Source organism: Bombyx mori, chromosome 19 (assembly GCF_030269925.1).
Source record: "Bombyx mori chromosome 19, ASM3026992v2".
NCBI classification, from domain to species: Eukaryota; Metazoa; Arthropoda; class Insecta; order Lepidoptera; family Bombycidae; genus Bombyx; species Bombyx mori.
The window spans coordinates 6563058-6590101 of record NC_085125.1 but is presented as its reverse complement, the minus strand read 5'-3'; the positions used below and the strand labels follow the sequence as shown (position 1 = coordinate 6590101).

Genomic DNA, 27044 nt, shown 5'->3' with positions numbered 1-27044 from the left:
CAGTAGATTCTGTGTATATAATACCCAGTTTACTCACTGTTTTAAATTGACCGTATCATTACTCTGGGGTCTAAATGTTATCTTATATATAAAATTCTCGTGTCACAATGTTAGTTACCATACTCTGAAACGGTTTGACCGATTTTTATGAAGTTTTGTATGGATGTTCAGTAGGTCTGAGAATCGACCACTATCTATTTTTCATACCCCTAAGTGATAAGGGCTGTCCACCCCTAACATTTATTTTTTGTATTTTATTAGCAAAGCTTACCAAGGAAAAGGTAATGGTGACTGTTTGGTGGTCTCAGCATGTTATTCACTATAGCTTTCTCCGAACAATGATAGCAAAACTTGCAGTGAAACAGCCCCGACTCATGAATCGATCTTCACCATTATTGCTCGATAATGCGAGACCTCATACAGCACGGGAAACCGTAGTGCAATAATAATCAGAAACCATTCGTCACTCTCCATATTCGCCAGACCTTGCTCCAACGGTCTACAATTTTTTTCGTGATTTGAACAATTTTCTACGTAATAAAAAAGTTTTTTTCCCAGGAGGCAGTGCAAAATGCATCTATCATTCTATTGCAAAGGCATAAATGACCTTCCTATTAGATGGCAGCAATGTATAGATAATAATGGTAGATATTTTGGTTAAATATATAAATATGTTATTTGAAAAAAAAAACGAACTTCAATTTTTCAGTACAAATCGGTAATTTCATACTTTAACCCCTAATATATGAGTTGTAATGTCCCATGCGAACTGCTAATATAATCTATCTATCTCCTACTCTGAGTGAGCTCAAAAAATGGAGATTGGATTTAAAGAATCTACATTATTTCTTCAAAGAAGGATTTCAACCTCAGGGTTGAAACGACGACTACAATAGGATAAGCAGGTTAACAAACATTTGTGGTAGGCAGCGACTTGGCTGTGCCCCTGGCATTGCTGACGTCCATTATGATGGTAACCACATACCATCAGGTAGACCGTATGGCAAAAGTAATAAAAATATATGAAAAGAATCGCATCATTCAGAGACGAATTGAATCGAAATTGAATGAACGCTGCAAAACCGGTTTATTCATTATAGCATTTTATCCTAAAGTTTAAATTGCCGGGATTCTTTTCAAAACAATACGTTGTTTCTGTGTTTTAGATATAAAACATGTCCACTCTTCAAATAATGTAGTACATATATTTTAAATAAGTAAACCGATAAGTAAAATATAATAAACAATATATATAAACGCCACAGCTTAATCATGTAGGTACCTACTAGCCGTACTCGCCCGCTACGCTGGGCATTTAAAATTAACATTATTATTTATTGTCATTATTATTAGGGAGTCCAACGCTCATATAAATATTAGCCTATCCATTAATTACATGCATTTTCTATATGGATACTAAGTTTCGAGTCAATCGGATGCATGGTGCAGTAGTTACAACGGAACATCCGTAAAAACCACTGTCGATTTATATATTAGTATAGATTATGTACCTAAATTGGAAGTATATAAAACCCATTATCTAACGTCATATCGTCACTTATATCAATTCCCATTTATCTTTGAGAGCTGAAGTTTGCAGGTGTTTTTAATTTGATAGGTAATACTGAGCCTATTAGCTGTTGGCAGTCTCCTTTTAATTAGTGAGCTAGTTTCGTTACTATAGTACGTAGCATATCGCACACTGCACTGAACCACAAAAGAGCCAATTTCCCTTTTCTGCGATACTGTGGATCAGTGATACGTGGTTTTTACAGTTGCCAGGTTTTGCAAGGTTTAATAGGCAATTTGCAATGTTCAGTTAATTATTGCTATGAATGGATGAAAAATGTATCGAGCGAATGAATTCAGTCATTGCAGTCTTTCAGATCACAGTCAGTAAATATTCAAGTATTCAAATTAGGTGACTTTTATTTTGTACTAACTGAGTCCCGAGATGTTACCCGCGGTTATTTTCTTACCGCGGTTGACCCCGCGGGGCGAAGTTAGTCTAAAAAAGTAGCCTAAGTTACGCCTTATATCATCAGCTACCTATCAGTAAAAGTCCCGTCAAAATCGGTCCAGCCGTTCCAGAGATTAGCTGGAATAGACAGACAGACAAAATAAAAAAAAATGTTATTTTGGTTTATGTACTGTGTATACTTACGCAGTTAGAAAAAACTGGTTATTTTATTATTACAAACAGACACTCCAATTTGATTTATTTGTATAGAAGACATTATTGTTTTATATGTTTATTGAGTATATTTGTATACATAAGAAAAAGTATTAGTTTTGTATCTCTGTTAGCACTAAAGAACTGTTGTAAGAAATAGCAAATTAAATTTTAAAACTTAATTTTTGTTTCTGTATCTTATGTAGGAAGGGACAACACGTTAAGCGCGACCAGAATAGGACGATTTCTTAGTTCTACAGTGTTTTTCTTCTTTCGATGCACTTGTAGACAGGCTAGCATACGATCCACCTGACGATAAGCTGTTACCGTCGCTCATGGATGTAGCAATGCCAGGGGCAAAGTCAAGCCAGTGGCTTCCAATAAATAAACCTATAATTCCCATAGGCAATCGTGCCTTGTCTCAGGTATTCATGCATTGCATTTAAATTTTGAGATAGGTATGATTACGATTCAATTGAACATTCAGTATGACATATTGTGGTTGGTTTTCAATGTTAGCATTTCATGGACAGTAGTCGTAGCGGACTAGGTTTTAAGCTGTTACACATCTCGCTAACGCTGGTAATAAATAGTAGGTATTATAAACCCTTCAATAATACACGATTGTTTGGCATTTCTGTAATAGTTCAATAATTTACGTAATTTTACCCTACCATCTTAACTTCATCTAACTTATCGTAAAGAAACCTACAAACAGTTACATCAGTCTATTGTAGTTTGTTATTACTGACTAAACTGATTAGGATATTATTAAAAATTAATGTGTTATTTGCTCTGGGTATATCCAGATATAAGATATATTCTGCCGTGAAGCAGTAATGCGTTTCGATTTGAAGGGTGGGGCAGCCGTTGTAACTATACGAGTACTGAGACCTTAGAACTTATATCTCAAGGTGGGTGGCGCATTTACGTCATAGATGTCTCTGGGCTCCAGTAACCACTTAACACCAGGTGGGCTGTGAGGTCGTCCATCCATCTAATCAATAACAAAAAAAAATCGTAGGTGGCCTTCATATCTAATATTATTTAGAAAAAGGTACTAAAGGTATTAAGATGTAACCTGATCATCTATACTAACTAGTTGTTCGTCCACGATTTCAGTCGTGCCAGCTTCACTTTATTTCGCGTGGGCAATGACTCGTATTTAGCAGAAGAATGAATCTATTCCTAAGTATATTCTTTGCCAGAGTTCAAATTACATTCGGAGTGAATTTCATCAAAATCGGCTCAGTGGCTTGGGTTGGTGAAAACGTAGCAAGCGGACATAGTTATTATACTTTCGGATATTAATAATATTATTGACCTCTTGTGAGTCCGCGCGGGTAGTTACCACCACCCTGCCTATTTTCGCCGCGAAGCAGTAATGCGTTTCGGTTTGAAGGGTGGGGTAGCCGTTGTAACATACTTGAGACCTAAGAACTTATATCTCAAGGTGGGTGGCGCGTTTACGTTGTAGATGTCTATAGGCTTCAGTAACCACTTAATACCAGGTGGGCTGTGAACTCGTCCACCCATCTAAACAATTAAAAAAAAAGTATCACTTCCAACACTTGATCTGTCCTTGGTCTTCGTCCATATTATCACCTTTAATTTCTTCAGTCACCTTCTAAATTGTCAAGAATATTGGAGCGTGTGTTTCTACAAGAATTGCGCAATAAACTGCTTAATACGATATCAATTTTCACATTCAATTTCAAGCTTTCAAATGGAAGTAAATTAACAATTCTTTAAAGTCGGTATTGTTCAAAAGTAAACTATAAAAGCTCGTCAACACATTTATGCAATAAAAAATAAAAAATCTAGTTCAAGAAAAATAAGATCAAAGGAACCAACCATATCAGTTTTATCCCACTTCACTCTCATACATTAAAATAGAAACATATGTGTATACATTCCATCACTAGATTCGTGCAGATGGCAGAAAGCACGTAGGGTTACGGCTAATTGCAAAGTGCAAGCATTGTTTTTGCCCCATTCGCCCGGGGGAAATATGGAGCTCCTTCGTGAATAAGGTTTTAATTATTCTGCCAGACGGTCTCGTGTTCTCTTACAAAATAATATCGGAGAATGTTCGAGATAATATTCTTTGAAATGTACTATATATAATGTGTGCGTCTTTATTTTGATACTATGTTTATATAATAAATATATTTGTGTTTTGTAGTTTTTTGTGTCATTCGAAATATTTCTCATTTCAAAGCATGTTGTTAACTTTCCTTTGTGTTGTTAATAATAATAATTTAGTTGAGATTTTTTTTCAATTGTAGTTACTTAGCTAGACGAATTCATGGCCTACTTAATAATGAGTGTTTTCATTACATTTTCTCGAGATATAGTTGGCTGTGTCACTTTCTAGTCTATAAAATATTACTGCATTTGGAAATACACTTGTAAGTAAAATACACAAACGTTCACGTTTGTAATAATATATAATACCGGACATTGGAGATATAATGATAGACTAGAACTACATTTTCAGTAAAGTTTAACTATTTTAAGGTAAACCTCCAACTGTGCGTTTGAAAACATGACCGCGTTTATAGATGTATGCGAATTATAATTGTATACTTACTGCATAAATATGTCTAGTGTGTTGTTTTATACGTAGGTTTACTTACCGAGCCGTCGGTTGACCTAACTTCGCCCGATTTCTCCATTTAGGCTCGTCCGAAATATCTCATAAAATCAATATGAGGCTCTCGTCTGTAGACTGCCTAGATTTGTGTTTCATTATAAAATCTTTAATATTTATTAGAACTGAAATATGTAGATTTGAATTTGTGAGCTCATACTTAGAATTATGTATAAGATGCATTTGAATTTCAAATCTGTACTCAATTTATGGAAATGTTTTCAAATTGTATATTATTTTTGTTCATAACTACAGCGCTGTGAAGTACGTGGAATCATTATTTGCACTCCAAGCCGAACGTTTTTCTTTATCTGATTCTCATAGAGAAATAAGTCAGTAATAAGACTGAGAATACATCACTGCAAATGTCATCCAAATTCAAAACTCATCAGCACATATCAGATCCTCCATTTAAATTCAAACAAGCTAGGTTTTAACCGAAACAAAATATCTAAACTGACGAACATAGGTACATAACAATTAGTAATGAGTGCCGAGTGAGTGCCGTCCATGGAAATCCGTAATGGCAGATATAAAGTTGAACGATAAGCTTAATAATTATGACGACCATTTTACAAACGTATCCTGGCTATTGGCAAGCTGCCTTCAATTGCACGGTCTGCCTGAAATCGAGGCCCGGTAGATCGTTAGGGAGACTGGCCCTGTACAAATGGGATACTGGAGGCGAGACCGTCTCATTATAAATTGGGGGTCGACGAACAATAACCTCGGTGGCTAAGTGCTATAAAGTGTTGGTACCTGTGCTGACGTAACTATGGTTATGGCAGCCTCTGTAGGCCATAAGCTTTGCAGTTGAAATTTGTATAATTTAAATTCGTTGATAATTTTTATTTCACCGACTAATGTAAGTATTTAAGTTTGAATGTTTTGATATTTTACTATCAGATAAGCTTAACACTATTTGTTTATTTTAGACGTGGGTAGGCTGTTTCTGCCGATAAAAAACAAAGCGAATAAACGCTCGTGCTCAAAGGTCTACAACCTTAAAAAACGCCCAGCTTTCCACATCTCCAATTGCGTCATAAAACCCTTACCCGCCCAACTTATCGTAATGTTGGCCGCCATGTTTAATGTCGCTATTTTGAATTGCATCTTTTCCGTCATGTGGAAAAAAACAGACTGTTGGCATTCACTTCTTGCCACTAGATAAACTGTAAGCGTCTGCTCTGAAAGTGCCCCATGGCTTTTATCGTATTAAAAAGCATTCAAATCGACGAGCTGTTGATATTCTGCTCTAAGACTTCTGCGGCCAACAAATCCACCATCTCGTTTAGCATATCCTAGTAGGCCTTAATCGATTAAGCCCAGCATTGACGACATCATACTTTTCCAATGCCGCAAAAGCGTTCGACAAAGTCTTGAACAACGGTTGTACAACAGGCTGTACAACATAGGTGTACCGGACACGGTCACTGGACTGATAAGCACTCTTATCTAATTACTTGTTTCAATATCAAGCTAAAGGAGCTAGTTCTCCTATAAGCCAATTATGGGGGGAGTCCCGCAAGAACTCGATAATCATCCCAGTATCAGACAGTAGTTCTAGAAATAGCGCATCGAATTTTGCGACGAGCACAACAGGGCTCTTCAAAAGAAGGATCCCGATCCTTATCTCAACATCAACACCCATCCAGCCACCGATCACCTTCTTCGGTATCACGTTCTTGAAGTAACTGGGTGTTATCCTATATAGGAATGACCCATTGTTCACATATTAAGTCAGTTCGTGATTGCAATCGAATTCGCTGTTAAATTTCGTCCATAACAACAGCCCGCCGAGTTTCTCTTCAGAGGCTCTTTTCTTTGTATAAGTTACGTATTGCCACCGGTATACACTTAACGTTTTCCTATCAGGTGTAACAAAAAAATCCTTCAAATGTAAGAACAACTGGACTGGACTCAAAGCTTTGTAACTCATTAAAGATATTAAAAAGTTAATTACTTAAAGTTGTCTCCATACGTAACCTGATTCTCCCCAAAACCAAGGTGAATCGGGTCAAGCTAGTTTTTTCAGTTCTTGTGTATATTTTAAAATGAACTAATCTATATATAAATGAATTGCTGTTCGTTAGTCTCGCTAAAACTCGAGAACGGCTGGACCGATTTGGCTAATTTTGGTCTCGAATAATTTGTGGAACTCCAGAGAAAGTTTAAAAGGTTTAAAAGGTAAATAAATATGTAAAAGCTCGGAATTAAATAAAAATAACATTTTTGTTTTTCCTTTGATGTGTCCCCCGTCGCGTCGGTCTTTTATTTATCGATTGAGGCACTACGAAGTCTGCCGGGTCAGCTAGTATATACCTATATATATAATAGTATAATAACGCATCGTATCTATATAAAAATTTAAGCTGGCGGAACCATTTTAATCTCAATTTTATTTGTAGTACCTATTTTATTGGTAGTATATTATTAAAATTAATGAATCAACAAATAAATAAGTCTGATTCCATTTTATATAAAAAAAATCATTACAGTATTCATTGGCAACTATAGATAAATTACATATCAAATGTCGACCACTAAAGAACGGGAGCTATGCATACTTAAATTGTGATGATCTGCGCAGGGTGGCTGGCATGAGCTGGATGAGAGAAGCCGAGGATCGTGCTTACTGGCGAGCAATTAGAGAGGCATATGTCCAGCAGTTGGCTGTTATGGGCTGATGATGATGATGATGATGATGATGATACTTAAATTATTATTTAATAAAATATTATTCCATAAACAAGAATATCTCACTAAATAAATATTCTTGTTTATGGAATGTTCTACAAACAATATTTATGATTTAATTTTATTACTTACTGTTGATTATACCTATATTTAGAGAGATGAATAAGATTTAATAATAGGCGTAATCCCAAACTTTATTCCTTCACCTAATTATTACTTTTAAGACTATAAACATGAAAGTATGATTGTTTGTGTGTTTGTCTGTTAAAATTTTAAGTGACTGTATTAGGTCAGACTACCGGTGACATAGGCTATCTTTTGTCTCGATAAAACATCTCATTCTCATGAGAAGCTAGATACATTGACACTGAAAATATGAAAACGCGGGCGAAGCCGCAAACAGCCAGTACTTTTTAAATAATCGCTTTGAAGTAAGTGGTATATTTTTTGTCACGTATAAAAAGTAATTTTACATCCAGTCTGACCACAGAAAACTTTTATTTAAGTTGTCTTAAATGAAAAAAAATGTGATTAATCAACTGTACAGCATTTATGTTATCAATATCAGTAATTGAAATATTTTGTGAAACAAAATGACAAATTGCTTCAAGTTTGTTCCAAATAGCAAATTTAAGTTATTGTTTACAATAAATACTGCAAAATAAATTAACAACCATTCACAGGGTAATAGTTAAAAAAAATCCATTTTGAAGTCAAATAAATAATTCCAATATCAATGTTTTCAATGAACAGCCTTCCAATATAACATATAACCATCCAATGTATTTGTTTTTTTTTTTTTATTGCTTAGATGGGTGGACGAGCTCACAGCCCACCTGGTGTTAAGTGGTTACTGGAGCCCATGGACATCTACAACGTAAATACGCCACCCACCTTGAGATATAAGTTCTAAGATCTCAGTGTAGTTACAACGGCTGCCCCACCCTTCAAACCGAAACGCATTACTGGTTCACGGCAGAAATAGGCAGGGCGGTGGTACCTACCCGCGCGGACTCACAAGAGGTCCTACCACCAGTAAGATATGAATATGAATAATCATTTATATTCAAGGGAAATGAACAAAAACGTTTTTATTTCCTAATCCTAATATCATTAAGTACGTGTTTTTAGTTAGTGCGGTATAATTTGTTCTACTAATGATTCTCGACGAGTCGACAAGGGTGCTTGATGGATTGCCAGTCTTTTCCCTCAAGACAAGGTCACATGTGTACATAAATTATTACGAAATGGACCCGCATTTAATAGAGGTATACCAGGACGCTATGGAAAACTTACCTACTTAATTCAAATTTTAAGTCTATGAGTATGTCAAAATTCTATATTTTTTTTAGTCTGTGATTGAAATTGATTTTAAATCGTTTTATTTTGCTATAAAGTAAATGGAACAAATTTATTTTTAACAAAATTTATCCTGTTCTGTTTAGATTACTGGTGGTAGGACCTCTTGTGAGTCCGCACGGGTAGGTACCACCACCGTGCTTATTTCTCCCGTGAAGCAGTAATGCGTTTCGGTTTGAAGGGTGGGACAGCCGATGTAACTATACTTGAGACCTTAGAACTTGTATCTCAAGGTGGGTGGCGCATTTACGTTGTAGATGTCTATGGGCTCCAGTAACCACTTAACGTCAGGTGGGCTGTGAGCTCGTCCACCCGCCTAAGCAATAAAAAAAAAGATATCGAACAATAAACTTGTCAACTTTCTTAAAAATAAAGCAAGAGAATTCATGCGCCCAACATGATCTACATTTCGTTTTGTAAATGTGTCTAAACTTGAAGGGTCTGAAGAATGACAGCAAAGCGAAATGCTAAATAAATGGATAGTGTGGAAACCATTTTGTATAACGTGATCTGAATCATACTTGAACCCTTCAAAACGAACGTACAAAAGTATTTAAAAGTTAAGTCAGTTTAAATCTTTTTTTTTTTTTATAACAACATAGTCGTTATTTTTCGCAATAAATCAAATTGACACAATACTATTAGTATAAATTGTTGAAGACCAATATTAATATTATGATTGAGCAATAATACAAAATCGGTATTACCTTCTATCGATACCAACATTCAAGGGCGGATCCAGCTTTGGTGCCAGGAGGGGGTCACATAGTCATGGTCAAGTCAAGAACTTATAATTTAAATTTGATAACAAAAGATACAAGTAAAAAGTAGGTATTTTAATAATGTACGTAAGTACTGTACTTAAAAATATTTATTCTTTATTGTACACTTGAAAAACTTAACACATAATAACTTGTACATATACACGTACATATTGTCATCTTCTCTTGAAGACATCCAGAGAAGCACTATCACGCCCGGAATGAGGCAGCTTATTTATATTCCATAACCGTGGTGAATGGTTTGTCATAACAGCTAGAGGTATGTCGAGGGGTATGACGCAAAACTCCGCAAAAGTGCTACGACAAGGGTTTCCAACAAACAAAATAGAAACAGACAAAATACTTATACCTAGTCAGGTCATAAATTCTGTCACATGTTTAATGTAAAATAATTGAAACAAGTTTATCCATTATGTAACCATTCATATACCAAAATGAACTTAACAAAACATAGATTCTTATGACACTAAAGTTTATTCAAAATGACTTCCGTGATTTTGAATACAGGCCTTCAATCTGCGCGGCCAGTCGTCTATCGCAGCACGAACGAGGTCCATGTCAATATCGGCGGCTGCCTTAATCAAGGATGTCTTGAGTGACTCCAAATTGGGATGAGGCTTTGAGCACGCCTTTTCCTCCAAGTGTTGCCATATCTTCTAATCTAACGGATTCAAATCTGGACTGGAGGAGGGCCAGTCTTCGTGCCGGATGAAGTCGATTTCACGCGCCGCCAGCCAGTCTTGTGTGCTCTTCGCTCTATGAGCTGGCGCCGAATCTTGTTGGAATACCCAGTGCCTATTATTGAACATGGTATGAGAAACAGGTTCCACAAGGTTCGTCAAGACTGTATTTTGATACACAACTGCATTCGTTTTTACACCTTTCTCACAAAAATGTACCTCTGTTAAGCCCCAATAAGAAACTCCCAACCATACCATGAGCGAGGATGGAAAATGAACTCGTTGGATACGCGGAATACGGTTGCTCGCTTCTTCACTACTGTGTGCGTACACCTTATCATTTTGTTTGTTGTAGCTCTCTTCTACGGTAAAAACTTTTTATCCGAAAAAAGAATTTCCCGATATTTTTTTCCCGCGTACCGCTTCAACAAAGCGCGGCATCTCTTCAGTCTCAGGTCCATTAGACGAACATTCAAACGATGTCCTGTTTTTCTTCGATATGCCCGAAGCCCTAAGTCTTCATTTAACACCCTTTTCACCGTGGTTCTGCTTAACCCCATCTGAAGGGCCAACAGTTTCTGCTTACGTTTGGGATTTCTTTGAATTCGCGCCTTCACAGCTTTTATCACTGCTGGAGTCCTAACAGACCGAGGGCGACCACTTCTTGACCTGTCATCTACACTAGAGTCTTCATTGTATCGTTTGATGGTACGATAAACGAATCTTTTGGTTATATTCAAATTTTTCAGTATCTTAAAAATTTGAATTGGCGCGTAACCGCAACGATGCAACGCATAACTGCAACACGGTCTTCTTTAAGGATCCACTCCATATTTAAAAATGAGTAAAATTCTAAAAGTATACATTTTTATTTTCATGAACAATTCGAATTTCGAATTCAATACTTTTTTGTGGCCAGCATTCTAAAAGAAAAGTTTTTACTGTGTGACAATACTTATGACCTGACTAGGTATTTAAATAACAAAATCAATTTTTCTTTTACGTCTTTTCCCGAAACGCGTTATTACGTCATTTACGTCAATGGGTACGTTTTTATGAACGTGGAGAAGTGCCAGTCCGGTTAGGCGATCTTCAACCATTGAAGATCTTAGCCACGATTTAAGTCTGCGCAACGTAGAGAAAGACCTAGACGTTACGTAGTCGACAAGCGCGCGCGAGTGCGGCGCGGTAAAATTCAAATTTTCGATGCGTTCGTTCCCAAACATTTGCCATCATACAAAGTTATTATATTATATTAAATTAATTAAGGAGCAATATAAGGAGCAACAATATATTGTGTCCTAAAATCATTATGTTCAATATGTGGTCCACCTAGGGACCAGCTCAGGGGGGGGGTCATGACCCCCATGACCCCCCCCCTGGATCCGCCCTTGCCAACATTTAAATAGAAAATAATGTTTGTATGTTTGTACTTTATACGTTTCGCGCGTTCATCCAATGGTAATGAAATTTGGTAATGTGTTTTTTGTACATAAGAATACATTCTGTAAGTTAAGTATAAGGTAAGTACAATGTTTTCCTTTAATGAATAATATGGAATTATTCTGTTATTGCTATTGTAGTTACTGAAGACATGAAGCTTTGAAGAAGAAAAAGGTTTTTATTAAGTTTCTAAGTCTGCTTTCGATCGTGATCGATGGTGTTTCCCATTTACGCTTACTCAAACTACTATTATTAGTGCCTTCTAAAAAACATCAAACCATAGCCAAATAACCTTGGAACAATATATTTTTAAATACATTACAAGGAATGTGAAAAACAAAAGATTACAATTAGAGGACATTCTTGGGTACATTATTATAAAAACATGGTTCATAAACTGTATTCCTAAATTGTAACGATATTATTTTTATTGAACAAAACCATTAATGCGATTGAGAATAGAACAAAGGGGATTGTGAAAATCATCTATTCCTACTGCGCATGTGTAATAACCATTTTAAAATTTAATAGTGGTCAATTCAAAGTAATTTACCCGGAGGATCCCTTTTAACTGGCTTCGTTGACGCAATGTGACAGGCCGATGTGCATGGAATATTTGGTTTCTCATTTATTAATGATTCCTTTAAAAGGAATGCAATTGTTTTGTGGAACGAGTTTCATAATTACTACATAGTATAAAACAAAGTTGCTTTCTCTGTCCCTATATCTGTCCCTATGTATGCTTAAATCTTTAAAACTACGCAACGGATTTTGATTCGGTTTTTTTTAATAGATAGAGTGATTGAAGAGGAAGGTTTATATGTATAATAATATCCATTAAATAGTGGAGAAATTAATAATAAATTACAGCTTCCGAAGCGAAGCGAGTGCGGGTCGCTAGTGAAATATAAAAACGTTAAGTGCACGTTTTGAGACAATATTGTGATGCTTTGATCTTTGTACCTTGTCATTACCTATAGTAAAAGCAATTAAGAAAGCGTCAGTAAAAAGAAAAATTGAACAGAATTTTATTTGTAGCTAGGTGAACCGGCAGACTTCGTAGTGGCTCAATCGGTAAATAAAAGATCTAAACTTTTGTATAAAATAAACTTAAAACAAACAAAAGGAATGCGTCCGACACGGGGGATACATCAAAGGAAAAACAAAATTGTTATTTTTATTTAATTCCAAGCATTTTCATATTTATCTACCTTCTGAACCTTCTCTGGACTTACACAAATAATTCAAAATTAGCCAAATCGGTTTTCGAGTTTTAGCGAGACAAACGAACAGCAATTCATTTTTATATATCTAGACTAGATAGACTAGACTAGATTATTTTGTTATTGTTTGTGTTCGTCTATTAGAGAATTTATTAACTGAGTTTGCATATCACGTTTCTGAATTCAGTAGAAAATGCATTTAACTGTGCAAGTATTCGTTCTGATTTATTGTCTTACTAATTTGTCCTATTGAAATTTTACAAAGGCATTATCTATTCCCGTTCGAAGCTTCTGCGCGTGCAATCTCTTGTACATCCTTTGTAAATATTGCATAACGTATTTCCAACTAGAATAATATCCGTGTCTAACATACGTTTACATACATAACATTCATCTCTAACATTCTTAAATAAAATATTAAAATTTGTATTACCTATGTCTTTAGAGATGTTCAGTCAAAAATACCAAAAAATAATATAATTAAATAAAAATTATATTATTTGATAGGACATAAAAAGAGGCCAAACCGTTGTACATAAATAGATCAAAGAAGTAAAAGCGCAAATCAAAGTAAATCTTAATTCTTTTGTTGTATTTTATGTAACTAGTACATGTATTCGTCGTTAGATAGAAGTCGTTGTGGCCTAAAGGCTAAGACGTCCGGTGCATTCGTATGTAGCGATGCACCGGTGTTCGAATCCCGCAGGCGGGTACCAATTTTTCTAATGAAATACGTACTCAACAAATGTTCACAATTGACTTCCACGGTGAAGGAATAACATCGTGTAATAAAAATCAAACCCGCAAAATTATAATTTGCGTAATCACTGGTGGTAGGACCTCTTGGGAGTCCGCACGGGTAGGTACCACCACCCCGCCTATTTCCGCCGTGAAGCAGTAATGCGTTTCGGTTCGAAGGGTGGGGTAGCCGTTGTAACTATACTGAGATCTTAGAACTTATATCTCGAGGTGGGTGGCGCATTTATGTTGTTGATGTCTATGCGGTCCGGTAACTACAAAGACCAGGTAGGCCGTGAGCAGATCCATCCAACTGAGCGACAATTTAAGCCTGAAATTGATGGCATAAGGACCGAACGATTAAGCTGGACGTATTAACGCTTCGCAACAGGAATAGGCAGGATTAATCTATCCGTGCGGGCTCATAGAATGCCGTACTGCCAGTATGATTTGTTGGCATAATCTTTAAAGATATTTCTTCATAGTGGAAGTCATTCGAGAACACGTGTTAAGTGATTATTTTATAAGGGAAATTGGTATCGGAATGCGGGATTTGAACGCCGGTATAGTCACATCGCTCAATGCGTTTCGGTTCGAAGGGTGGGGTAGCCGTTGTAACTATACTGAGACCTTAGAACTTATATCTCAAGGTGGGTGGCGCATTTACGTTGTAGATGTCTATGGGCTCCAGTAACCACTTAACACCAGGTGGGCTGCGAGCTCGTCCACCCATCTAAGCAATAAAAAAAAAAAAAAAAAAAAAAAACGTGTACCGGTCTACTTATATTTCAGGCCACAACGACATCCGCGTGTACTTGTAAAAAGTTTAAATACTTATATTCTTATCCTTCTACGTTAGTGGACGCTGGACGCGCTCCGCTATGATTATTGTTAACTGCATAAAAAAGGATTTCTTGTAATTACTCGCTCGGGTCAAATTCTCGATTTTTGGTCACGCCAGAAGTGAACAAGTGCACAGGAAGCATTACGATATTAAATACTAGTTATTAAGTTCGGCCTTTGTTACATGATGTCATCAGTTCATTATGGAAACTATTCCTGAGCACCGTGCTAAATAAATGTATTAAGAGATCTCGATATAATGCATTTAAATTGTTATTCTTCACCAAACCGTTCATGTCACTCATAATCGTACCCATTTTTTCAATTAACTAATTCGTAGCGTTTTATTAATCAACCTGAAAAAATAACACATCTAATACTTATAGCGTCTTAGTAAAATGATTGTGACTTACAGACAGAAGGTTCAAACGAAATTACGGGTTTCGTCTCTTGCCATTTGAATACAGACCGCTAATAATCCGTTTTATTTAATACCCACTGCTCGCTTAATTTTCGCAATGGAAGATGTTGAAAGCAGTTTTTTTTTTTTGGGTAAATTGCCCTATGCTTTGAAGTAGCTATACGTAGCGTAAATTCACACAGACAATAATACACTTCTGGTTTTTCGTTTTTCTTAAAAAGTTCTCCTAATAAAAACAGCTCACTTTTTACTGGTGGTAGGACCTCCAGTGAGTCCGCGCGGGTAGGTACCACCACCCTGCCTATTTCTGTCGTGAAGTAGTAATGCGTTTCGGTCTGAAGAGCGGGGCAGCCGTTGTAACTATACTTGAGACATTAGAACTTATATCTCAAGGTGGGTGGCGCATTTAGGTTATAGATGTCTATGGGCTCCAGTAACCACTTAACACCAGGTGGGCTGTGAGCTCGTTCACCATCTAAGCAATAAAAAAAAAGCTCAGTCAAACGGTAATTGCTCAATGCCGACTCTTACGTTACCTTCTTTGAAGCAAAAAAATAAACGCAGTTTCTATAGGAAATATGCACTGCAACTCACCAGATGTGCTCAGTGGGATCTTTTGAGGAAGAGCAAAAGCGCATGCGCGTTTCCAGGGTCGTGAACCTCATCGTGAACCATGCCAGTTTTCATTTTCCGTAATTTTTACGACGGGTGCAAACGAACTGCTCTGCACGTGACACGAATCCGGAAGGTTCATCTTTCGGTGTTTTTGTAATTTTAATTACTTAGAGAGTTTTGGGTGCGAAAAATAATTTAGCTCGGAGATAAGAGTTTTCGAGCACCACTTAAAATTTTTAGTCATTAAAATAATCACTTGTTCAGAGTTAGCGCCTAGATTTGTATATTCCTTTTTTCATTTTTAGATTAAAGCGCTATCTTAATAAATACGAAGACCTAACGGAACTAAAACTAAATATACATTAACATATGATATGGCATAAGAAATGAATTGTGGACAAACAAAAACCAACAATATAAACAGTAATTAATAAACGTATCTAAAATTGGTAGCGTTATCAATGAAAGCTCCGCTTACGTACACGTTAAGAGATGAAGCCTTTTTTTCCCACCTATGCTGATAGCCTTTTTTTTTATTATTGCTTAGATGGATTGACGAGCTCACAGCCCACCTGATGTTAAGTGGTCACTGGAGCCCATAGACATCTAGAACGTAAATGCGCCATCCACCTCGAGATATTGAGACCTTAGAACTTATAAGTTCTAAGGTCTCAATATAGTTACAACGGCTACCCCACTCTTCGAACCGAAACGCATTACTGCTTCACGGCGGAAATAGGCAGGGTGGTGGTACCTACCCGTGCGGACTCCCAAGAGGTCCTACCACCAGTGATTACGCAAATTATAATTTTGCGGGTTTGATTTTTATTAAACGATGTTATTCCTTCACCGTGGAAGTAAATCGCGAACATTTGTCGAGTACGTATTTCATTAGAAAAATTGGTACCCGCCTGCGGGATTCGAACACCGGTGCATCGCTTCATACGAATGCACCGGGCGTCTTATCCTTTAGGCCACGACGACTTCAGAAGCTATACCTATCAGCGTACCTAGGGAACGAGTAGGTGAGCTTACGGGGCTCAAACCTAGCGAAGTTGCTAACACTGACCCTAGCAAGAGCAGTGCTTCGTAGAATCTACCACCGCATCGGAAACGCAACCCACTGAGAAGATCCGGTGAGAAACTCAGTAGGCTGTGCCTGTGGGTTAGCTTGACACTATGACCGGTGCTTGAGGTACCTAAAAGCACCGACAGTGGATCGGGAGGAACCGAAATGACGTGTTTTGGACGACGTCGACTGTTTACCATTTGGTCCGCAGGATCGAGAATGAGGGAAAACCATCTCATACTTCTATTCCAGGACCCCAGAATGTGCGTCTGCAATTCCTTGATTCTAATAGATTATTGTTTAATAATAATAATAATAATAATTTATTTATTAACCTTGAAACATTTACACATAACAGTTTGCTAAAAACTCTCCACACTAGGCACTGCCTGTCTCGTGGAGAGTTTTTTTTACAGGAGTATCTTAAAACTAGTAATAACGGTGCTGAATATACAAGTAAATCAAAATAGTTAAGCGAAATATTATACATATACATATGGCCCACCTGACGGTAATCATTTAGTTACCGCCGCTCAATACCAGGCAATACCAGGGGCACAGCCAAACCACTGCTAAAATTGTGCATGTAAGACAAATTGAATTAAGTGTTAGAAGGTTTTGAAATTTACGTGTTCGAATCCCGCAGGCAAGTACGAATTTTTCTAATGAAATACGTACTTAACAAATGTTCACGATTGACTTCGACGGTGAAGGAATAACATCGTGTAATAAAAATCAAACCCGCAAAATTATAATTTGCGTAATTACTGGTGGTAGGACGTATTGTGAGTCCGCATAGCTAGGTACCACCACCCTGCCTATTTCTGCCGTGAAACAGTAATGCGTTTCGGTTTGAAGGATGGGGCTGCCGTTGTAACTATACTGAGACCTCAGAACTCATGTCTCAAGGTAGGTGGCGGCATTTACGTTGTAGATGTCTATGGGCTCCGGTACCACTTAATATCAGATGGGCCCTGAGTTCATCTACCCGTCTAAGCAATAAATAAAAATAAAAATTTAAATTACGTTCTGAAGTACATTGTAAAAGCGCAAAGCGATGTGCTTTTTTTCTGATTCGAATGAGTTTTAAATTTCATTGAATTTTCTCTTGTATGCCGCCAACACATACTAGACAGACTACGAAGCGAAGAACACAAATACTTTTGAGGGAGTCCATATTCACTGGTGGTAGGACCTCTTGTGAGTCCGCACGGGTAGGTACCACCGCCCTGCCTATTTCTGCCGTGAAGCAGTAATGCGTTTCGGTTTGAAGGGTGGGGTAGCCGTGGTAACTATACTGAGACCTTAGAACTTATATCTCAAGGTGGGTGGCGCATTTACGTTGTAGATGTCTATGGGCTCCAGTAACCACTTAATACCAGGTGGGCCGTGAGCTCGTCCACCCATATAAGCAATAAAAAAATAAAATAGAGTCCCTTCTTTATTTCGCCGTAAAGTCGTGTTTTATGTAATTAACACCACAGTTGAAACAATAGAAATTTTATTGTTGTAGCGGCATAAACAATTCTAAGTTATTATATTAGTTATTAAACACATCAAAAATTATTTTTACGTTTTTAAATTTTCGGCGGTAAAAAGGTCCCGTGTCACAGACTATATTCTTTTCCCACCTCTCGTGCGTTCCGGCTTAGGCATCATAAAAAGGTGCGTTCTTAAACGCCACACTTTTATGCTGTGCATCGGCAGATGAGCTCAAGAGTCGACTGATATTAAGTCCACAAGAGTCCATGAATAGCGGAAATATACTGACTCCGATCCGGTATCAAACCTTCTTCTTTCTTCTTCCTCCGTCGTATCCCACCAGGTGGGATCGGCACAGCTGATTTTTCTCTTCCATTCACTTCTATCAGCCGTCATCTCAACACTCACTCCTCTCTCTCTCTCATAACGTCATTCACACACTCCATCCATGTCTTCTTTGGTCGACATATACCGATAAATATACTATAAATATATAATACGCTCAATATACTTAAACCGATGGTATAATATAATGGGGACTGAATAGACCAGCGAGGCGATCAATAATTATAAGCCTCTTAATAAAACAGGCAATGTAACAAACAATGAAGGCACGTATAACGAATTAAACTATAATAACCACTATGTTAACACCGAGTTAGTGCCGACATTGGTTCCGGTCTATTTTACCATGAAAGTTTTCCACGCGCGGTTAACTCAACAGTGCCGCCTTCTAGGCGTTTTGGTCGGGCGCTGTTATCTCAGTTGCTCACTAATTTAAATCCACGAATGAATATTTAATAGCCATATCAAATAGGAACTCGGAAGTCTGAACGAAAATTGTAAATAAAATTAGCATGCAGTCATGATACTACGAGCGGTCGGAAATTATTGTTTCTTTGACGATAATATAATTAAAACTGTTTAAGATAATAACAATTAAATACGGTGATCAGTTGTTAAAACAACATTAAGACATTTATCGAAAAAATGTACCTAAAATATCAAAAGTGTATGATTTTCGATTAGTAGTATTTTTATAATATATTTTAGGCTGAAAATAAGATCAAGAAGTCCGGAAAACTTCGAAGGAGACGCACGAACATGCCGCGCGAAAGAACGATGAAAAACAAAATGAAATTACGGTTTTTACCGAATTCGACGTCTACCCCTTCGGACTTACGCTACGTAGGGGTTGGGGCGGAGCGGAGGCCGGGGGGGAGGGAAGAGCGACGCAGCCTCACTTCCAGCAACGATTACTGATTAGTGTGGCGGTGTGTGCGGCAGGGCCGGCCGCTTGTTCTCGTCTGATGCCGCCGCCGGCCCGCCACGAGCCTTCTCCTCAATGAAGTACCTTTCCTTGAGTAGCAGTCGAAAGTCTAACGTGATCGCCGGCTATCCCTCGCGCGTGCTATCACTGATAGTAAACGAACAGCTGATCGGAGGCCGCGTGCTGCCGGTGTTTCTACACGCCTCTACATGTGCTCCGATACTACAAATACTACGCTTGTGCTATCATGTATATGTACTTTGTGGTTGACGTTCATGCCGCGTTTATCAAAACAGACTTCGTGTTTCTTGTGTGACAATTCAAGGTGAGTTCATTGAGCACCAGTCAAAAGTATTTCATGTTTAAATTTCAGTACTCATTTATAATAAGAAGGAAAAGATAACAAGGAATAATGTGTTTTCTAATTTTGAAAACGCCAAAAAGAACTTTTCTCAATTACGCCTTCATTAAGCGTAACGGCGGCGTCTTAATTATGCTATTCCGGCTCGCTGCGAATATTTTCAGGAAATACCAGTATTGTTCCTAGTTGGAGACGTCAAAATTATTTTAAAATATTGTATTCCGGGATAAAGAAGGACTAAACCAATAACGTAGTTATTCAAACTTTGTAATGGTCAAATATGTCTTTCACTCAATGTTAGGATTCGACGTTCATTCATGTTTTCGTTCAACATATGCCATAAATATTCATATGTCATAGAGTCAACACTTTTGTGTACGCTGTACTGTTCAATATATTATTTTCGAGTGATGGAAGCGTTATTTCACATCCCACATTAGTGCAAATTTATTTCTTCATAAGAGTTATTAAATTACTGTTTAATTATTAATTAAAGATCTGAATATCGCTACACATTTTCTTTCTGAGGATTCGTACAGAGTACTCTTGTCGCATGGTACACGGGGCACTCACGTTATGCGGCCCATGAGTTTGGTAAGGCCTCTTTTTTTCTTACCAAAGATGATGGCCTTGAGAGGCCATTTCAGCGTAACCCTAACAAATAGATGAGCTCGTGGGGCTCAAACCTGACGACTTTGCTAACACTAACCCTAGCGAGAGCAGTGCTTCGCAAAATCTACCGCCGGATCGGAAACGCGACCCACTGAAAAGATCCATCGAGAAACTCAGTGGCCTGTGTCTGTGGGTTAATTTACTCGCGGAGCCCTTTGTCGCAAGCGATGGGTTCGACGAGAACGATGACCTGTGCTTGAGGTACCTAAAAGCATCGTTAATGGATTGCGAGTATCCGAAATGACATGTTTTGGGGAAGGGCTCAATAAAGAGGTGTCCAGAAAGCTCGTTTACAGCAAAAAACGTAGCTACAATTTATAAGGCAAAACAATTTTTTAACTCCAATAGATATGACAATTAGTCTTTAAATTATTTCACCAGGATTAATTACAATTATAAGTTTAATAGAGAGCGAAAATCTTACAACAAAACTTTGCAAGGCCGTTGAGTTGATCCTAAATAACAGGCTGTAAATATGAGATATACGGGTAGGTTTTCATAGTTCAATATAAAAATACGAAGGGAAATTGAAACGTACGATATGAAATACGGTAGATAAACAGTAGCAGACTGCTGTGTGAAAAAAAATACGGTCTCGTAAAACTCGACTGCTTGGATTTCGGTTAAGCATTCCCAACTGATTTTCCGCAGAATAAACACGTAATATTGTTTCACGGTGCACTCTGAATGAAGCTAGCTTTCAGCTTCCTTTGCTGTATTTGTATTTGACAAGCGGTCCTCAAATGCGTGCTGATACACAAACCGAACCCACTTCAATGTGGGCTCTGAAGAATATAGTTAACCCGCAATAGTTGTGTAATCGAATTTTAATAAGTTATATATAAAAAGATTTTGTGTTCGCTCGTCGAAGCTAATCTTATATTCGTGCATTGAAATGATTTACACGAAATAAAGAAATATTATTTTGAATTGTGTGGTGTTTTGAGACTGTAGATTTGGGCACCACGATTCTTCCTATTTACACTTAAGAGTAACCACTGGTATGTCTATATGACGGGATAGCTATTACTCAAATGCAACTACGACCTAACGTTTTTTTTTTATTGCCTTTGTAGGCAAACGAGCATACGGCCCACCTGATGGTAAATGGTCACCGTCGCTCATGGACGTCAGCAATGCCAGGGGCAGAGCCAAGCCACTGCCTATCATAAAGTACTCTCCGCGAGCCTCGTTTGAAGGACATGTCATAGCGCTCGGAAGACACCATGGAGGGGAGTTCATTCAGAATCGTCAGCGTCGTTCACGTTGTCAATGGACACAGGTAACCAGAAGTAAAGCTGCTGGCTCTCATCATCGGAGCGACATTTCAATTTTGAAATCTAATCGAAGTAAAATAGATATCATATTCGCACGGACAAAGAAACAGATAGAACAAAGTTCCACGATATCGGCCCAGCTATGTCTAATTCATATCATTGTATTTTTTACTCTTAATAGGGATCACTGGTATTGAATAATAAATCATAAGTACGTAAATAAATTTCAAATAACGGAATATCTGATCTCGAATTTCCATAAATCAGGTCCTTTGACTTGAAGGAATCTATTATTCTTATACCCTTTTTAAGAAAGGGACATAATGCTATAAGGTACCTATCTCCTGAAATAATAATATTTTCATTGTGCATGAAAAGACTGAGCGAACAATAGGTACTGGATGTTATTGAAAGATCGACATTGATTGTCGTTTGCTTTATTCAACAACAGATTAGAATTTTGTTTATTACTCTAATAGGTGAAGGAGCAAATATACTCTATAATTACCTATCGGAGTCTAGAGATGTCACAACTAGAACACCGCCACCTAGCGACATGTGGGCGAAGTTTTAATGGTATGGTATAAAGGTGGTCCCATCCTTGAATCCGAAACGAAAGACTACTTCGCGACAGAAATAGCCAAGATGGTGGTACTTGGTACTTACTCGTGCGGGCTTGCGACACGTTCTACTACCAGTAAATGCCGATTGGCGAACTTCGCTGGCTGGTATAAAGCTGCGATGCTCGATAACCACGGGAAGGGACGGGGTGGTCTAGGTCTACACCAGACAGCCTAATATTTAAATTAGATCACTAGAATTAGGTGAATTAAGTTTTGATATAAAATACATAATAAAAATTATTGATTGAATTCCAAATATTATTTATATATTTTTTACTTTTACTTCTCAACAAAGAGACACGAACGAACACTTGAACTTTTCTGATGAAGGTATAAAATATTAAAAATGATCATCGAAACATTATTATTGGTGGTATTGTGAGTTTGCACGTGTCAATACTAATTTCCTGTCTATTTCTGTTTGATTGTGTCCTCAATTCTTATTCGTTTGGCGTTAGTAAAGGTATCTGATGTCTATGGATAACGAAAACTACTTAAAAGCCAGCGGGCCATAATCTCACCTGCGAATAAAGCTCAAACAAATAAAAACAATTTCATTATTACAAAATCAACAATTGATTTTTTAACAGAAAATATTATTTTACTACCGGTTCGCTCGATATTAAACTCAAATTTGCCAACGTCAAATAATGGAGCTATTTTATTAAGTTTTTAAGTTTAAGTTAAGTTTATTTGAATTTTCTTTTCAATCGTAGCTACTATACTATCATGGAAAAATAAATAAAAATCTCTTTACTTTAAAATTTTAATGACATTTCATTCTATAAAGAAGAATCAGCGAGTCAGCCTCTAAATAAAAATGTACTTTATCCATAAAACGGGCAGTAATAATAATTTATCTATATATAAATACGTGAAGCAAAAACTTTGTATCCCTTTTTACGAAAATTGCGCGGACGGAGGAGTATGAAGTTTTCTACACTTATAAAGGATATAGAGGAAAAAGTGCACAATGCTAATATTTTTTTAAATTAATGCATAAAAGATACATACATTAAATCAATAAAGAAAACATTACACACACTACATACCATGTATTTGACGCACACACCCATGCATACTATCTATTGTAAAATTTTTGTTCTTGACGTCTGTGGTCAAATTGAGAATAGATTAAATATTGTTTGTCTTTGTTAATATTTTTTATAGTTTAGTCTTGGCGAAATTTGTGATTATAGAACTATAAAATACAATCATAATAGTGTACAAACTTACAATTCCAATTAATTATAGTCGAATTTCGACTATTGCGGGACCTCTAGTTGTTATGATTTGTCATATTATTAGCTGAAGATGTATAGTCACTGCAATTGGCAGTCTAACAGAATGACTATAATGTTTATTGTAAACAATACTAATGAAGAATGTAATTATTATCAAACATAATACGTGTGTTTAAGAAATAGATTAAATCGTTTTATATAATATATATTTATTTCAAAATATCAATTTGTAATGTATTGTTTGAAGCTATTGATCGGAAGTAAAAGGAAATGTTCTGTCAGTATATATTAGTATGTGTTTATGGTAGATACACTTGAACTTTGATGTCATTATTCACTACAAATTATTCGTTCTCTGTCTATCGTGAAATGAAAACGCGTCATTTAGCTTCTTTATTTCTGAACATATGTCAATTTTGGGTTCGATGAGTATTTATTTTAACCAGAGGTCTCGCAGTAGTCGAAATTCGACTATAATTAATTGGAATTGTATGTTTGTACACTATTATGATTGTATTTTATACTTCTATAATCACAAATTTCGCCAAGACTACGCTATAAAAAATATTAACAAAGACAAACTATCCTATTCTCAATTTGACTACAGACGTCAAGAACAAAAGTTTGACGATAAATAATATGCATGCATGTGTGCGTCAAATACATGGTATGTAGTGTGTGTAATGTTTTCTTTATTGATTTAATGTATCTTTTATGCATTATTTTAAAAAAATATTAGCATTGTGCGCTTCTTCTCTATATTTTCTATAAGTGTGGAAAATTTCATACTCCTCCGTCCGCGCAATTTTAGTAAAAAGGGATACAAAGTTTTTGCTTCACGTATTAATATATAGATATGCTCACGTAAAAATAAAACATTCTAACGTCCAATATTCACGTTTATAGTTCACTGGCTGTATTGCTAAATCAAAACACAAAGAAACTTGACGCATAGGTTTCTTCCGACTTTCATATTCTGCAATTCTTTGCTATCCTTGTCCAGACTACGTATCTTAAAATACGTATTTAATTTTTTAAATGTTAAAATGGCGATGGATAGGTCACATGATAAAACAAAAAAAAATTGACAATAATCATAACAGAGTGACAACCACAAAATGGTAACAGAAAAAGGGCAGGCAAATTAAGAGGTGTGGTGATGATGATATAAGACAATTTTAATATAATGCTAATTAAATTGAATCAATACGTTGCAGCGGGTGGAACTAAATTTCAAAGAGCAATACGCTGTAATTGATTCACGTCATACGGTCTTCGCGTTCTAAGCATTGCATTCAATAGGAAGATTAATGCTGGATCAATATGTTGCGTCTGAAATATGATCAGTATGCTATCAGTGAGTTGATTGGTAGCTATCAGTACTCAAATCACGAGTTTATTTTGTATTTTCTTCGGTTTTTGCGAGTCATAGACATAATTTATTTTATTTTCTCTTTTCTTTTTGGAACGAAGTTCCTTATGGGACGATGCGGAGGGGTACCGTAACCGGGAAAAAACGTCCGTAACGTATGATTTTTATTAGTAATGCACTAGCATTTAATAGCATTTTTAATAGCATGCATTTTTCAGGACTCTACACAAACCCTTGGTTGACAGGTAGCGTAGAATGTCTCAGGCATCAAATCCTCCACTGTATTCTGATTCATAAAGATGAATAAATAAATAAATAATTACAACCACTTTTACGGATTAATCTCGCGTTTCTAATTGTCATTACATGAACTCTAACGTTGTGAATACTCTTTAGTTTTAGTGGTCACGGAATTCTGAGATTAGGCCGTGAAAAGAGTTGTAATTTCGAATTCATTAATGGTACACTGACAGTGTCTTTTTATTCTTTTTCTTTCTTTTTGGTTCTTTTTTTAAGGGGGTATTCCAGCTACTTCCAGCTACATACTGAGAAGATCCGGCGAGAAACACAGCGGGTTGTGGCTACGGGTTAGGAGTTGCACGTCGAACTCTTCGACGAGTTCGATGAGAATTATGACAGTCTTTTTTCATTAGATGACCAACGAGTCCATTTCCGCAATTATTATTATTATTTTTATGAGTAATGGACCTAATTGACATTACAAAGTGAATTCCGCACGCTTGGTGAAAAATTTTACACGGCAGAAATATATATTCGTTAGTATTACTAAATAGCTGAGATCTGATATGTAGGCCAATTACAGCAAAAAAATCATTAAGTATTAACACGAAAAAAATGGCATAAAATAGTGATGATGAAATTCATGAATGGAGAAGATCACGGTCTTCAGACATGAGAAGCACGACTAGAGAAGCTTTTTTCTTTTTTTTTCCTACTTAAGCTGATAGCCTTGAGAGGCTATATCAGCGTAACCTTAACTAGTAGGTGAGCTCACGGGGCTCAAACCTAACGACGTTGCTAATACGAACCCTAGCAACCGTGCTTCGCAGAATCTACCACCGGATCGGAAACGCGACCCACAGAGAGTGAGAGATTTAATAAACACGAACTACATACTTAAAAATACAGTTTACAACTAACGTGGTCTAATAATTCAAACCTACATCGCTTTGATCTGGATCGATGGAGTTTGCCACTGCAAGAGACATTATTTAGGTTGCACTACGCAATTACGTTCTGTGTCAAAAATGGAATACATTATGTTAATATATTTTAAATTCTAAATTAATGAATTTATTCGTTAATTGTATTTGATTGAAGATCTATTGTGAGTTAAATTGGTTTGTGTGTATTGAATGTTTGTATTCAATGTAGTAAGTACGCTTTTTAGAACACGCATTGATTTTTGTACTTTAACATCACATACATACGTAGGTATTTGAATCGCTCCGTAAATTTGATCGTCATTTTGTACGGAATAGCGGAGCTTACGATATAGATTTCTGAAAGCACGAATGGATTGGTTCAAATGCCGTCGCCGACAACTCCATTCTTCCGGCGCGGATATTGCAGTGGATTTTTCCATGAAATTAGCTGTCAGTTACAAAATAATATTAACGGATTCGTGAACAAGTTTTGCTTTGTTGAGAATCTCTTTCATATCCTAAAAATTTAATCAGTCGTATAAATCAAAAGAGGCTTTTGGAGAGTGTTAAGCTGTGGGCAGCGGCTTGGCTCTGCCCCTGACATTGCTGAAGTCCATGGGCGACAGTAACCATTCACCATCAGGTGGGCCGTACACTTTCTGTCTGCTCGGGCAATAAAAAAAAACCATCAGATGGGCCGTGTGCTCGTTTGCCTACAAGAGCAATAAAAAAAAATTTAAAATGTAATAATGAGGTAGCCGTTATTTTTCTAACTAACATATCTGCTGCTCTTTAATCTGTTCTTTGGAAGATTTACTCAAAGCTGACTTTAATACGCCACTAATTTAGGTGCTGTTTAAAATGGTTTACAAAACCTTATA

The 27044-nt window shown here is 36.8% G+C and overlaps 1 protein-coding gene across 4 annotated transcripts in view; it reads left to right on the top strand.

The window, feature by feature from the left end:
- The first annotated feature begins 19441 nt into the window (after nt 1–19441).
- The window catches only part of LOC101743862 (cell adhesion molecule Dscam2), a 220631-nt gene continuing 213028 nt past the window's right edge, over nt 19442–27044 (top strand). For all 4 annotated transcript variants that reach the window (XM_062673973.1, XM_038017526.2, XM_038017525.2 and 1 more), the window contains exon 1: nt 19442–19773. In XM_062673973.1, the coding sequence (XP_062529957.1) occupies nt 19658–19773 (116 nt within the window). In that variant the 5' untranslated portion in view covers nt 19442–19657. The remainder of the gene's footprint in view (nt 19774–27044) is intronic.